Genomic DNA, 14,089 nt, shown 5'->3' on the forward strand with positions numbered 1-14,089 from the left:
ATTATTTAAGTTGACTTTCGGAACTGGTTTCTGTGTGGATTAATGCTGTCAATAATTTGATGCTATCCAAATGAGTAGAACCCGAGGTATTACAATGCAACCAAACTTAATTTCAGTTATGCCCGAAAACAAAGAAAGGGAATAAAAAGAAGTACTTTAAGGTACCCATATCAGGCTTTAGGAAGCATTACTTCACAAGAATCAGGCTTTGGTATTTAAACTCGAAATGTACAATTGAGAAGCTGAAAACACAGAGTCTGGCTCAGGAAGTTAGCAGTATACCACTACATGATAAGCCTGCTGTGATGACATTCTTTATTAACATTTGTTGTTTTCCTTCAAGTACTCTTGAAAGAATGGTTTTTCAAAATGTGCATTTTAAATAAATTTGAATATAACCACACTTCTTTCAAGACATTCCACAATATAAACTGTGTGCCAATTTGTACAGAAGTAATCCTCCTCCAGTTATGCCAAATAATCGCAAATTCCAAAAGTCAATGAGAATATTTTCTACTGTTTGAAAGCTTTTAAGAAAAGGATGTATGGATGAATCCCCAACTAATATCAGCTTTGTTTTCATATATATGTTTAAATTCAAAAAGTTCAGACTTTACCTTGAAATGTTTAAACGTGCGCTTACGATATTCAAACCACTCCACAAAAAAATGCAGGCTTCGAAAAAACATGAACAGATCTTTTCTGTCTTCTGCTCTGTAGGAATAAATGATTCTCTGATTAATAAATATCATTAAATGATAGACCCAATCTAGCTTTATTTCTTATTTTTCCTTTTCATGTATCCTACACTAAAACCAAAAACTACTTGATGTAGTTCTACATATCAATTCCTGCACTTGTGTGTGTGTGTTCCTCTGGTGTGACTGTTAATGCTACTTTCTCAGCCTAGAACACCCCTTTCCCCATTTTCAAATGTTTAAGTCTACCTACTATTCAAATCACTCAAATGCCACATTCTCTGAAATTTTATTTGATGACTATAGTATAATAAAGAATAATGAAGAATAGACAGTATGTAAGTGCCAGTTTCTGGCATAGTGCTTTAAAACCTTTGGAACTTCCTGAGTGATAGATGTGTCTTTGTTATGCTAATGAGCTGTCTCATAGTGGTTCCTACATACTGCAGACTGGAGGCACTTCACCAGGAAAACACATCGAACACATCACCAAACACATCATTTGAGGGCTAACCAGGAGCACAGCAGAGCTTCCTGGTTGGTGAATACACTGATGTGCTGGGAGGATAATGTGCCTGGATTCCACAAGGAATCTCTGTCTCCCCAACCCCCAGACCTTCATCTACGCATTACTTCCATTTGGCTGTGTCTGGGTTGTATCCTTCATAATAAAATGCTAATTATAAGTATAGTGTTTTCATTAAGTTCTGTGAGTGGTTCTAGTAAGTTATTAAACCTGAGAGACTTGTGGGAACTCCAGAATTTATGGCCAGTTGGTCCTGACTGCAGGTGGACCCTGACACTTGCAGCTGGAGTGTGAAGTGGAGACACTCTTGGTGAAGACCTGTAACCTGGAGGGTCTGTTAGTGTGAGAACCGAACTGAGCTGCAGGACGTCCAGCTGGTGACAGAGAACCCTTGTCAGAACAATCACCACACCACCACACCACATATCCTATTCCCTAACAGCTAGAAATAATCTCATTCCTTTGCCTATGAGAACTCTCACAGGAATGAGTCTTAATTCTCTTAATAGTACATCTATATTAATAATGTAAGCCACATACACCACAAGTAACTTGAAGGCAAGAACCACGTATCATTTAATCATTCATTTGATAAATGATTGCGGGAGCTGAGTTCCTGTACCAGTCATGATAGAGTAAGCATATTCTATCCCAATGCTTCCATTACCTATAATTTAAAACCATGGACACAGCACATAAAGCAAACATCAGAAACTCTGAAATGTGGAAAGAAGAAAGCAGGTCAGGTAGAGTCTTCAGGAATCAAGGGAGGACCTGGAAATGAATTCCTTAGGATTTATTTTTGCCTTCTGTATATCCCAGTCTGTACACAGGAGCAAACTGCAACCCGGAATTACCAAAGGGTACATTAACAACAACAACAACCCCAAAAGCCTCGGGAAAGACCATTCCCTCTAGCCAATGGAGATCGTGCAAGATGAAAAGAAACAGGCCTGGCAGAAGGGAACCCTAATGCCAAAGAGGAGCTGTGCCCCTTTCACTCCTAATCAGGCACTTTAGCCACAGAGGCTGAGGTGTGAAGCCTGTCGACTATCACTGCCAACAATAAGAAAAGCAGGCAAAGCAGAGTCCTCACCTCCCAAACGGGTACTGCTACCAGAAAGACTGAGAGAGGAAGCTTTGTCAGCAACGCCCACCTAACACCAAGCAAACATAAGCAAAGAAAGGATGTCATTTCTGTTCTCGACCAACATGGCAGCTGCACACACAGTGGGGTGCTGTGTTAACTTTCCACACCCTGCACGTAAGTCATCCCAAGAAGAGATAAGGGAGAATCAGAGAAGAGCAGCCTTCAGACAAGAATCTTTTACATCTGTTTATGAAGTCCTAAATAACCCATACATAGAACGAACCAGAATCTACATAGAAAAAAATACTGAGAACTGAATTATAGTGTAGAATAATTTCCAGAATTCACATTGGCCTTGGGATAGTACATGAGTGGGGCAGACCACAACAGGATATTGAACTACAGACTAAAGTGGGCTGGGGTGTGCTTTTGACTTAGAAATGCATCAATAAGAACAACAACAACAAAAAAATGGCAAAATAGGAAGTGCTAGGGGTCATCCTGTCTCAGAAACACTGAAAACTATTGCATAGCTGTCAGAACCACTTTTACTGGAATGTGGGAAGGGAGTAAAAAGCTTACAACTAAGAAAACAATCAGGAAAAGGGCAACTGAAAAAGGGTAAGAGCACTTTGTAGTATTTTAAAATACCCTTGCCACACTCCCTACCTGGCCACAGTAGCAGTCTTAAAGATAGCATGCTACTTTACTAGCCTGAGAACCTAATCCTGACAACAGTCAAAGGGATCCCATTCCCAAGGAATTGTTTGTCTTGACTTGGCTCCCAAGTAAAAGAGACCTCATTCCCAAGGAACTGTTTTGATTCAAGGGTCTGAGTGCACTTCAGCTAAGTCAGAACTTCGTTGCAATTGATACAGGAGCTAGAAAGAAATTATTTAGGTAGATAGTGAGGGTTAAGGAGCCCTCAAGCAAGGCTTCCCTTTTAATAAAAAGCAGCCCCCAAATCATTTCTTTTCTAACAAAGAGCAGCCTGAAAAATAGAGCCGCAAACATAGATAAGCAAGCTGGAAGCCTGCACAAGTAAAGGCTGTGCAATAGAAAAGGAGGCAGTGTCTGATTTACATAGGACATGAAAAATTGGTCAGACCAGGTGTGCCACTTGCATAGGATGTGAAGAAGCTGGCCGCCCCATCCTAATCTTTCATTATGCAGATGGATTCTCTACCGGGCCAGCTCCATGTTGCCTGCTTTTTTACTGTAACATACCTGGCTTCCAGGTAGCCCTGGAAACTTATCCTGTTGAATGACTAGCGGAATTACTAGCCCTGGAAGCCAGGTATGTTAAACATACAGGCTCCATCTTGCCCTTTTTTTTTTTTTTTTTTTTGAGACAAAGTCTCACTCTGTCGCTCAGGCTGGAGTGCAGTGGTGCGATCTCCGCTCACCAAAACCTCTGCTTCCTTAGTTCAAGTGATTCTCCTGCCTCAGCCTCCCAAGCAGCTGGGATTACAGGCGTGCACCATGATGCCTGGCTAATTTTTCTGTGTATTTTTAGTAGAGACAGGGTTTCACCATATTGGCCAGGCAGGTCTCGAACTCCCAACCTCAGGCGATCTGCCCACTTTGGCCTCCCAAAGTGTTGGGATTACAGGCGTGAGCCACTGTGCCCGGTCTCCATCTTCCCTTTTCTTTGTCACCACGTGTACAGTAAAAAAGCAGGCAACATGGAGCTGGCCCGGTAGAGAATCCATCTGCATAATAAAAGATTAGGGTGGGGCGGCCAGCTTCTTCACATCCTATGCAAGTGGCACACCTGGTCCCACCAATTTTTCATGCCCTATGTAAATCAGACACTGCCTCCTCAAGCTCATCTGTAAAACCTGCTTTTGACTGCGGAAGAGGCAACCTGTTGCAGGAAGTCAGGGACCCCGAACGGAGGGACCGACTGAAGCTGTAGCAGAATGACATAAATTGTGAAGATTTCATGGACATTTATTAGTTCCCCAAATTAATACTTTTATAATTTCTTACACCTGTCATTACTGTAATCTCTGAACATAAATTGTGAAGATTTCACGGACACTTATCACTTCCTCAATGAATATCCTTGTGATTTCCTATAACTGTCTTTACTTTAATCTCTTAATCTCGTCATCTTTGTAAGCTGAGGAGGATGAATGTCGCCTCAGGACCCTGTGATTGTGTCAACTGCACAAATTGTAGAGCATGTGTGTTTGAATATGAAATCTGGGCATCTTAAAAAAAAGAAGAGGATAACAGCGATGTTCAGGGAACAAGAGAGGTAACTTTGAACTGGCCGCTGGTGAGCCGGACGGAACAGAGCTATATTCCTCCTCTTTCATAAGCAAATAGGAGAAATATCACTGAATTATTTTTCTCAGCAAGGAACATCCCTGAGAAAGAGAATGCGCCCTGAAGGTAGGCTTACAGACAACCTCTTTTTAAGGCGTTGTCTTTTACAGTCGAAGCCGAAGGGATGAAATAAGCCCCGGTCTCCTATAGTGCTCCCAGACTTACTAGGATGAGTAAATTCCCACCTAATAAATTATGGTCAGACAGGTTACCTGCTCTCAAACCCTGTTTCCTTGTAAGATGTTATCTATGACAATGCGTGCCTGAAACTTCATTAGCAATTTTAATTTTACCTCATCTGGTGGTCCTGTGATCTCGCCCTGCCTCCATTTGCTTTGTGATATTTTATTACCTCGTGAAGTATGTGATCTCTGTGACTCACACCCTATTTGTGCACTCCCTCGCCTTTTGAAAATCACTAATAAAAACTTGCTGGTTTTATGGCTCGGGGAACATCACGGCTCCTGCCAACATGTGATGTCTCCCTGGACACCCAGCTTTAAATTTCTCTCTCTTGTGCTCTTTCCCTTTATTTCTCAACCCAGCCGAGACACTTAGGAAATAGAAAAGAACCCACGTTAAACATCAGGAGTGAGTTCTCCCAATAGCAACCCATTTTCTCCAGGACCCCTCTCTGTGCAGACAGTTCTTCTCCTTCTTTCACCTATTAAATGTCCACTCTTAACCTCACCCTGGTATGTTCACATCCCGGTTTTTGGTGGCTGTGGGACAATGAACCTTGAGTATTACCCCAGACAACATGAAGACATAGCTACACAGGGGATATTTTTCAAAAATACTAAAAGGCAAATTAACAAGTCGCTGCTATGTAGGGCAAAAGAACAGTTGAGACAAACAACAGATATGCGGAAAGCCAAGAGAAGAAAAGGTAGGGAATGAGAATCTTTGGGGGATAAAGTCTTGGAAAAAGCGCTCAAGTATACCAGGGAACTAGAAAGCCACTGAATGCTCAGGGCAGAATGCATGCTTAGAAGAGAACTGAGGGGAGCATAACTTCAATCTCTGGCTAATCACTAGGCTAAGGACAGGACTAAGGCAGGATTGTGAAAGACCTGGCTCAGCACTGAAGTAGTGTCCCCATACAGAAACAAAATGCATAGACCTGGAGACGATATCCTTTTTTCTTTTTTCCTTTTTGCCCATCATAATATTCAAAATGTACAGTATTTAATGACAATAACAAAACCTAAGCATGCAAAGAAAAAAGAAAATATGGCCCAGTCACAGAAAAAAAAAAAAGAAATTAACAGAAACTTATCCTGAGAATGACTAGTGGAATTACTAGGCTATGATTTTAAATCAACTGCCTTAAATATGTTTAGAGAACTCAAGAAAAATCAAGAGAACAAAGTATGCAACAAACAGGAAATGTCCATAAAGAGAGAAATTTTTTTAAAAGAAATAGAAATTTTAGAACTGAAAAGTACAACAAATGAAATGAAAAATTCACTAAAGGGGCTCAACAGCAGATTTGAGTGGGCATAAGAATCAGTAAAAATGGCTGGGCGTGGTGGCTCATGCCTGTAATCCCAGCACTTTGGGAGACTGAGGTGGGCAGATCACAAGGTCAGGAATTTGAGACCAGCCTAGCCAATATGGTGAAACCCAGTCTCTATTAAAAAAATACAAAAATTAGCTGGGCGTGGTGGCATGTGCCTGTAATCCCAGCTACTCGGGAGGCTGAGGCACAAGAATCCCTTGAACCCAGGAGGCAGAGGTTGCAGTGAGCCAAGATCACACCACTGCACTCCAGCCTGGGCAACAGAGCAAGACTCCGTCTCTCAAAAAAAAAAAAAAAAAAGAATCAGTAAAAATGAATGTAGGTCAAGTGAAATTATCCAGTCTAAGAAAGAGAAAGAAAAAAGAATGAAGAAAAATAAACAGAGCCTAAGAGACTTGTGGGACACCCAGAAAAGTACTAACATATACATAATGAAAGTCAAAGAAGGAAAGTTGAAAAAAAATGGGAGCTAAAATTATATCTTGAGAAATAACAGTCAAATCCCTCTGGATGAAAAAGTTAATATACACATCCAAGAAGTGCATAAACTGCAAACTGGATAACCTCAAAGAGATCCACATCAAGAAACATTATGGTAAATCTGTTGAACTCCAAAGAGAATCCTGAGACTGATATCCAGCAAAAGTATCTCTTACAAAGGCAATAAAAATTAAGACATTCCCTGATTAAAGAAAGCTGAGGTCTGTTACTTGTAGACTTGACCTACAAAAAAATGCTTATGGGAATTCTTTAGGCTGAAAGGAAAAAACACTGGACAGTAATTGAAAACCATACACAGAAATAATGAACAATGGTTACATAGGTAAATAATAAAGAAAGTATCATTGTATTTTGATTAATAAGCCCTCTTTTTCCCATATGATTTAAAGACAAATGCATAAAACAAAAATTACAAATCTATGTTAATGGTCAAACAATGTATAAAGATGTAATCTGTGACAATCACAATATAAGGGGGAGAAACAGAGATATAAAAAGCAGAGTTTTAAAAGGTATTATTAATACCAATCTAGTTTAGTATTCATTTAAACTAGGTTGTTATAAGTTTAAGATATTACCTGTAATTCTCAAGGTATCCACTAAGAAAATAACTAAAGATTGGGAGGCTGAGATGGGCGGATCACCTGAGGTTGGGAGTTCAAGACCAGCCTGACCAACATGGAGAAACCCCGTCTCTACTAAAAATACAAAAATTAGCTGGGTGTGGTGGCGCATGCCTGTAATCCCAGCTGCTCCGGAGGCTGAGGCAGGAGAACTGCTTGAACCCAGGGGGCAGAGGTTGCAGTGAGCCAAGATCATGCCATTGCACTCCAGCCTGGACAACAAGAGTGAAATTCTGTCTCAAAAAAAAAAAAAAAAAGAAAAAGAAAAAGAAAAGAAAATAACTAAAGAATACATCGATAAGGAAAGGAGAAGAGAATCAAATAGTACACTGCAAAAATCAATTAAACACAGAAGAAGGCATTAATGGAAGAATAAAACAAAAAATAAAGAAAACGAATACAAAATAGCTGGGCATCATGGCTCACACCTGTAATCCTAGCACTTTGGGAGGCCGAGGCAGGACGATCACCTGAGGTCAGGAGTTTGAGACCAGCCCGGCCAACATGGTAAAACCCATCTCTACTAAAAATTAAAAAAAAAAAAAAAAATAGCTGGGCATGATGGTAAGTGCCTGTAATCACAGCTACGCAGGAGAATTCCTTGAACCTGGAAAGCGGAGGTTGCAGGGAGCCGAGATCGTGCCACTACTGCACTCCAGCCTGGGAGACAGAGTGAGACTCCATCTCAAAAAACAAAAACAAACAAACAAAAAACAATAAAAAGTCTCCTAACATAGAAAAGACCAGGACCAGAAGGAGTAACAGCCGAATTCTATCACATATACATAGAAGAACTAATATTAATCCTCCTGAAACTATTCTTACATCATCAAAGAGGAGAGAATTCTCCCTAACTCACTGCAAGAGGCCAGCATTACCCTGATACTAAAACCAGTTAAGGACACACAACCATAAGAAAACTACAGTCCCATATTCCTGATGAACACAGATGCAAAATCTTCAACAAAGTAATTAGCAAACCAAACCAAACAGCACATCAGAAATATATCACGATCAGATGTAATTTATACCAAGGATGCAAGGATGATTCAACATATACAAATCAATAAATGTAATATATCACATCTACAAGATATAAGGAAAAAATATAATCTCAATTGATGCAGAAAAAGCATTTGATAAAATTCAACACCCTCCCAGGATTCAAACACTTAACAAATTAAGCACGGAGGGCATATACCTCAAAATAATACAGACTACATACAAAAAACCCAAGCTAACATCATAAGGAACAGGGGAAAGTTGAAAGCCTTTCCTCTGGAAACTAGAATAAGACTTCTACCACTCCTATTCAACATATGCCTAGTCCTAGCCAGAGCAATAAGGCAAAGGAAAGAAATAAAAGGCATCCCAATTGGAAAAGAGGAAGGTGAAATTGTCTCTTTTTGCTTATATGATCTTATATCTAGAAAAACCTAGACTCTACCAAAAAAATCTTAGATTTGATCAATGAATTCAGTTAAGTTGCAGGACAAAATCAATGTACAAAAATCAGTAGTGTTTCTATACACCAATAACAAATGAGTCATCTCATGCACATCCCAGGCTCACTGCTTTGAAGAATACTGTTAAAATGACCATATTGTCTAAAGCAATCTAGCAATTCAGTGCAATCCTAGCCAATCTCTAGAGATAATCAACAATTTGCCCTTGAGTGAGCTTTTCAAATGCAAAACAACCAACCCAGAATCCACACCTCCAAACACCTCCTTTACCAGGTTCTCTCTTTACCAGTTCTCTCCAGTATCCACCTGCTGTAATCACCCCAGGGCCATGTACAAGAGAGTTAACTAGGCTCTGACCCAGAGCCCACTGAAATTATTCAAACAAGCCAAGCTTAAACCAGCTTACGCTGCCTCAACCATTCCTTCCCACAGAAACCACAATAAAAGCTCTTGCCCATAGATTCCCCTCTCCTATTTGTCTCTTGACTGACCCCAGTGCTCCTCATGTGGCCCCTGTGGTGTGGTGTGCCTCTCCCTCTTGTGAACTGTAACTACGTTTTTAATGGCAATTGTCTCTTAATCTGTTAGCTTCACTATATTATTTGTTAATAATAATAAAAGCTATTAAAATAGGCTCCATTTATTTTTAGAGAGAGTGTGTTGCTCTGTCACCTAGCCTGGAGTGCAGTGGCATGATCATAACTCACTGTAACCTGGAGTTCCTGAGCTCAAGTGACCCTCCCATGTCAGCCTCCTGAGCAGCTACAACTACAGGCAGGCAGACCTGGCAAATTTTTTTCAATTTCTTTTTTCGTAGAGACAGGGTCTCACTATGTTCCCAACACTGGTCATAAACTCCTGGGCTCAAGCGATCCTCCCATCTTAGCCTCCCAAACCATTAGGAGTACAGGCATGAGCCACTGCACCTGGGCCATTTATTTTTAACTTTTAAATATTAACCATGCAGTGCATATGAACGTAGATATATGTCAAATGTACGCTGCTGATTCCTGTTAGTAGCCAAAAAAACTATCCACAATATATAGATATACAATATACAGAGGTGAGATTTAGTTTCTCCACATCTGATCACTCAAAAGGTTCTGTAACAGATGATGAACTCATTGGGACTGCTTCCCAGCGAGACCTCATGAAATTGGTCTTCACAGCAGCTATAGTTATGTTTTTATGGAGGTGGTTAATTTAATGCAGCTCTTGATCATTGAATAAATGGCCCCATGAAGCTGCTTTGAAGCTAATTTTGATAAAATTATTGGAAGCTGGAATACAGGCTGAGTATCCCTTATCCAAAAATGACTGGTACCAGAAGCGTTTCAGATTTTGATTTTTTTTCAGATTTTGGAATATTTGCATGTATATAATGAGATCTCTTGGGGACAGTGTCCAGGTCTTAGAGGTAATTTTACACAATATTTTAAATAATTTTGTGTGTGAAACAAAGTTTGTGTACAATGATCCATGAGAAAACAAAGGTGTCACTATCTCAGCCACCCATGTGGATGATCTGTGGTTACTTAGCATCATCATCATTCCTGATACTGAATTTATGATACCAATAAGCAATAATTTTCTTAACTTATTCACACATAAGAACTTAACAGTAAAAAAATGACATGTCATTAAATAGTGAAAAAATAATGTATGCAGTGCAGTATCACCAAATTACCAGTTACCAGCTTCTAAAAAACAGCAACAACTGGCCAGGCGCAGTGGCTCAAGCCTGTAATCCCAGTACTTGGGAGGCCGTGGCGGGTGGATCACGAGGTCAGGAGATTGAGACCATCCTGGCTAACACGGTGAAACCCCGTCTCTACTAAAATACAAAAAATTAGCTGGGCGTAGTGGCGGGCCTCTGTAGTCCCAGCTACTCGTGAGGCTGAGGCAGGAGAATGGCATGAACCCGGGAGGCGGAGCTTGAGGCAGGAGAATGGCATGAACCCGGGAGGCGAAGCTTGCAGTGAGCTGAGATCACGCCACTGCACTCGAGCCTGGCGACAGAGTGAGACTCTGTCTCCAAAAAAAAACAACAAAGAAAACAAACGGCAACAACTAACAATGGTAGGCTTCCAGTCTCCACCTATGATGCTGTGTTTTGATTAAAATGTTACTGTATGCCAGGTGCGGTAGCTCACGCCTGTAATCCCAGTGCTTTGGGAGGCCGAGGTGAGTGAATCACCTGATGTCAGGAATTTGAGAACAGACTGGCCAATGTGGTAAAACCCCATCTCTACTAAAAATACAAAAATTAGCTGGGCATGATACTCAGAAGGCTGAGGCAGGAGAATCGCTTGAACCTGGGAGGCAGAGGTTGCAGTGAGCCAAGATCGCAACATTGCACTCCAGCCTGAGCAACAAGACTGAAACTGCGTCTCAAAAAATAAATAAAATAAAATAAAATGTTACTGTATACCGTATTTTATTTTTTTAGGTGAGAAGAAACATAAGAAGCAGTTGTGGGACCAAGAAATGGGTTCTCTAGGGATGAGGAGGCATTCTGCTGGATGGCTCCTGTAGAACCATTTTTAAATGTTTCCTCCAAAGGCTGGGCACGGTGGCTCATGCCTGTAATCCCAGCACTCTGGGAGGCTGAGGCGGGCAGATCACTTGAGGACAGAAGTTCTAGACCAGCCTACCCAACACGGCGAAACCATGTCTCTAATAAAAATACAAAAATTAGCTGGGTGTGGTGGCGTGTGTCTATAAGTCCAGCTACTTGGGAGGCTGAGACAGGAGAATTGCTTGAACCCCAGAGGTGGAGGTTGCCGTGAGCCTAGATGGTGCCACTGCACTCCAGCCCGAGAGACAGAGTGAGACTCTGTGTCAAAAAATAAATGAATACATAAAAACAAAATAAATGTTTCCTCCACAGTTATCTGCCTCATTAACAACAGTTTTTGTCTTATTAATCTAGCTTTGATTTTAGAATCTGACATGATTTCTTGTTTTGTTATGAATGCATGCTGCTACCACAGCTGAAGGGAGCTGGGAGGGTCTTTTTCCCTTGAGGATGTTGAATGAACCGTGTTGTACACCTGCGTTTTGACTGCAACCTGTCACAAGTCAGGTGTGGAATTTTCCACTTAAGGTAATCATGTCAGCAATCAAAAAATGTCAGATTTTAGAGCAGTCTGGATTTCAGATTATAGATGTTCAACCTGCCAGAATTCCATGAGAGCTCTTGGGGAAGTCAGTACTGAACTAACTGAATCGTGATCCTCTCAAACAACGTCCTCAAAACAGTCTCAGATGTTTGAAAAAATGAGCATGTGTGTATAATAATCATTCACTCCTATTTGTCTACAATGATTAATCAGAGGAATAATTTCTTCCCAAATCCCTTCCAGGTATAACTTTTTATACTTTTCTGTGCTTTAATTTAAAAATAATGCCTTTTTAAAAAGAAAAAGACCACAAATACTGAAGAAAGCATCTGGCACATAAAATTCGTTACTGAGGACTCTAACAAGATCAATTGAGTGATCTGTAAATAGTGGTGGGCATATATACTCACTAAAGGAGTTTAGGAATCTGTGCCACAAGTAATACCAAACAATACACAATCTGTAAAATGAAGTAATTTCATGTCTAGTGGGTGGCCCAAAGCAGCATTGTTTTTTGTCTATCTGGTTTCACTGAGAAGGATTCCCCAAGTGCTGGCAATCATCCCATGTTATAAAGAAGAGATCTAAGTTATGGATGTTCTTCTACAGTTCCATCATTCCAATTCCAGTAAATTCCATCATTTCTCAGATATATTTTATTCTTTAATTCATAAATTTATAAGGTTTTAGAATGGGACAGACCCCTGGAAATTTTTTTTTTTTTTTTTTTTTTTGGAGACAGAGTCTCATTCTGTCGCCCAGGCTGGAGTACAGTGGCACTGTCTCGGCTCACTGCCAGCTCCGCCTCCCAGGTTCACACCATTCTCCTGCCTCAGCCTCCCGAGTAGCTGGGACTACAGGCGCCCACCACCACGCCTGGCTAATTTTTTTTGTATTTTTAGTAGAGACGGGGTTTCACCTTGTTAGCCAGGATGGTCTCAATCTCCTGACCTTGTGATCCGCCCACCTCGGCCTCCCAAAGTGCTGGGATTACAGGTGTGAGCCACCGCGCCCGGTGAACCCTGGAAATAATTCTATCCAGTTCTTTCATTTTGCAGATAACTCCACAGAGATTAAACACTTTTTCTAATTCAATGCTGTTAGTCATTAGTTTAAGGAAAAAAAAAAAAAAGAAATGAAATACATAAAGATACACTGTCCTCATTATCACAAATTTATAATTTATACGAGGATAAGAATAGTTATAGGCTGGGCACAGTGGCTCACACCTATAATCCCAGCACTTTGTGAGGCCGAGACGGGGTGGATCACCTAAGGTCACGGGTTTGAGACCAATCTGGCCAACGTGGTGAAACCCCATCTCTACTAAGAATACAAAAATTAGCAGGGCATGGTGGCGGATGCCTGCAATCCCAGCTGCTCAGGAGGCTGAGGCAGGAGAATCGCTTGAACCCAGGACGTGGAGGTTGCAGTGAGCCAAGATTGTGCCCCTGCACTCTAGCGTGAGTGAGAGCATGAGACTCTGTCTCAAAAAAAAAAAAAGAAAAAATAAAATAAAATAAAATAAAAAGGAGTAGTTATAATGCAAGGCATAATTTGCTACATTTTTGATACATTTTTAGAGAGTACCTAGGGTTGATAACCAACTGACATGATCAGGCCAGGCAACCTCCTCCATGTACTCCTATGTCGCATTCTCAATGAGGCCTTCCCCAATCAAGCTATTTAAAAATGGTACCTTTCCTCCTCCTGTGCATTGCAATCTCCTATCCTAGTTTATTTTCTCCCCACCACTTATCGATATCTAATATATTATTTATTTTACTTATCTGTTTTGTTTATTGCCTGTTTCCCCTACTAGAAAATAAACCTCTTGAATTTATGAAGACGGATTTTTCTTTTGTTCACTGCTACATATTAAGCACAACGATGGTGCTTGGCTGCAGAATAGGCAACACATAACTGTTGGATAAATGAAAGAATACTAGTGACTTGTCTGTCTAATCTCTGCTTAACTTCAGGTCTTACATTTTCAAGTGGTTTGTTAGATGATTCACTCAAGAACTGTTTGAACACCAACCATGTACAAGGCACTCTCCTAGGTGACCTGGGGCTAATACCACCCCTCCCTCTCCCCTAGAGTAGATATTGTATGCATTTATATTCCCATAGCACTTACTCTACCATCAATTACCATGTATCATTGGTTTTGCACATACACTAGGTTGTAAGCTTCATAAAATTGA

General features: G+C 40.7%; 1 protein-coding gene across 5 annotated transcripts in view; it reads right to left on the bottom strand.

Annotated features, from left to right (window-relative positions):
• The window catches only part of CENP (centromere protein P), a 275,211-nt gene that overhangs the window by 221,191 nt on the left and 39,931 nt on the right, over positions 1-14,089 (bottom strand). For all 5 annotated transcript variants that reach the window (XR_011612319.1, XR_011612320.1, XR_011612321.1 and 2 more), the window contains exon 5: positions 618-714. Coding sequence is in view for 2 of the 5 variants with exons in the window: in XM_011771213.2 (XP_011769515.2) it covers positions 618-714 (97 nt within the window). In the remaining 3 variants the exon portion in view is untranslated. The remainder of the gene's footprint in view (positions 1-617; positions 715-14,089) is intronic.

This window comes from Macaca nemestrina, chromosome 14, assembly GCF_043159975.1.
Source record: "Macaca nemestrina isolate mMacNem1 chromosome 14, mMacNem.hap1, whole genome shotgun sequence".
Classification (NCBI taxonomy): domain Eukaryota; kingdom Metazoa; phylum Chordata; class Mammalia; order Primates; family Cercopithecidae; genus Macaca; species Macaca nemestrina.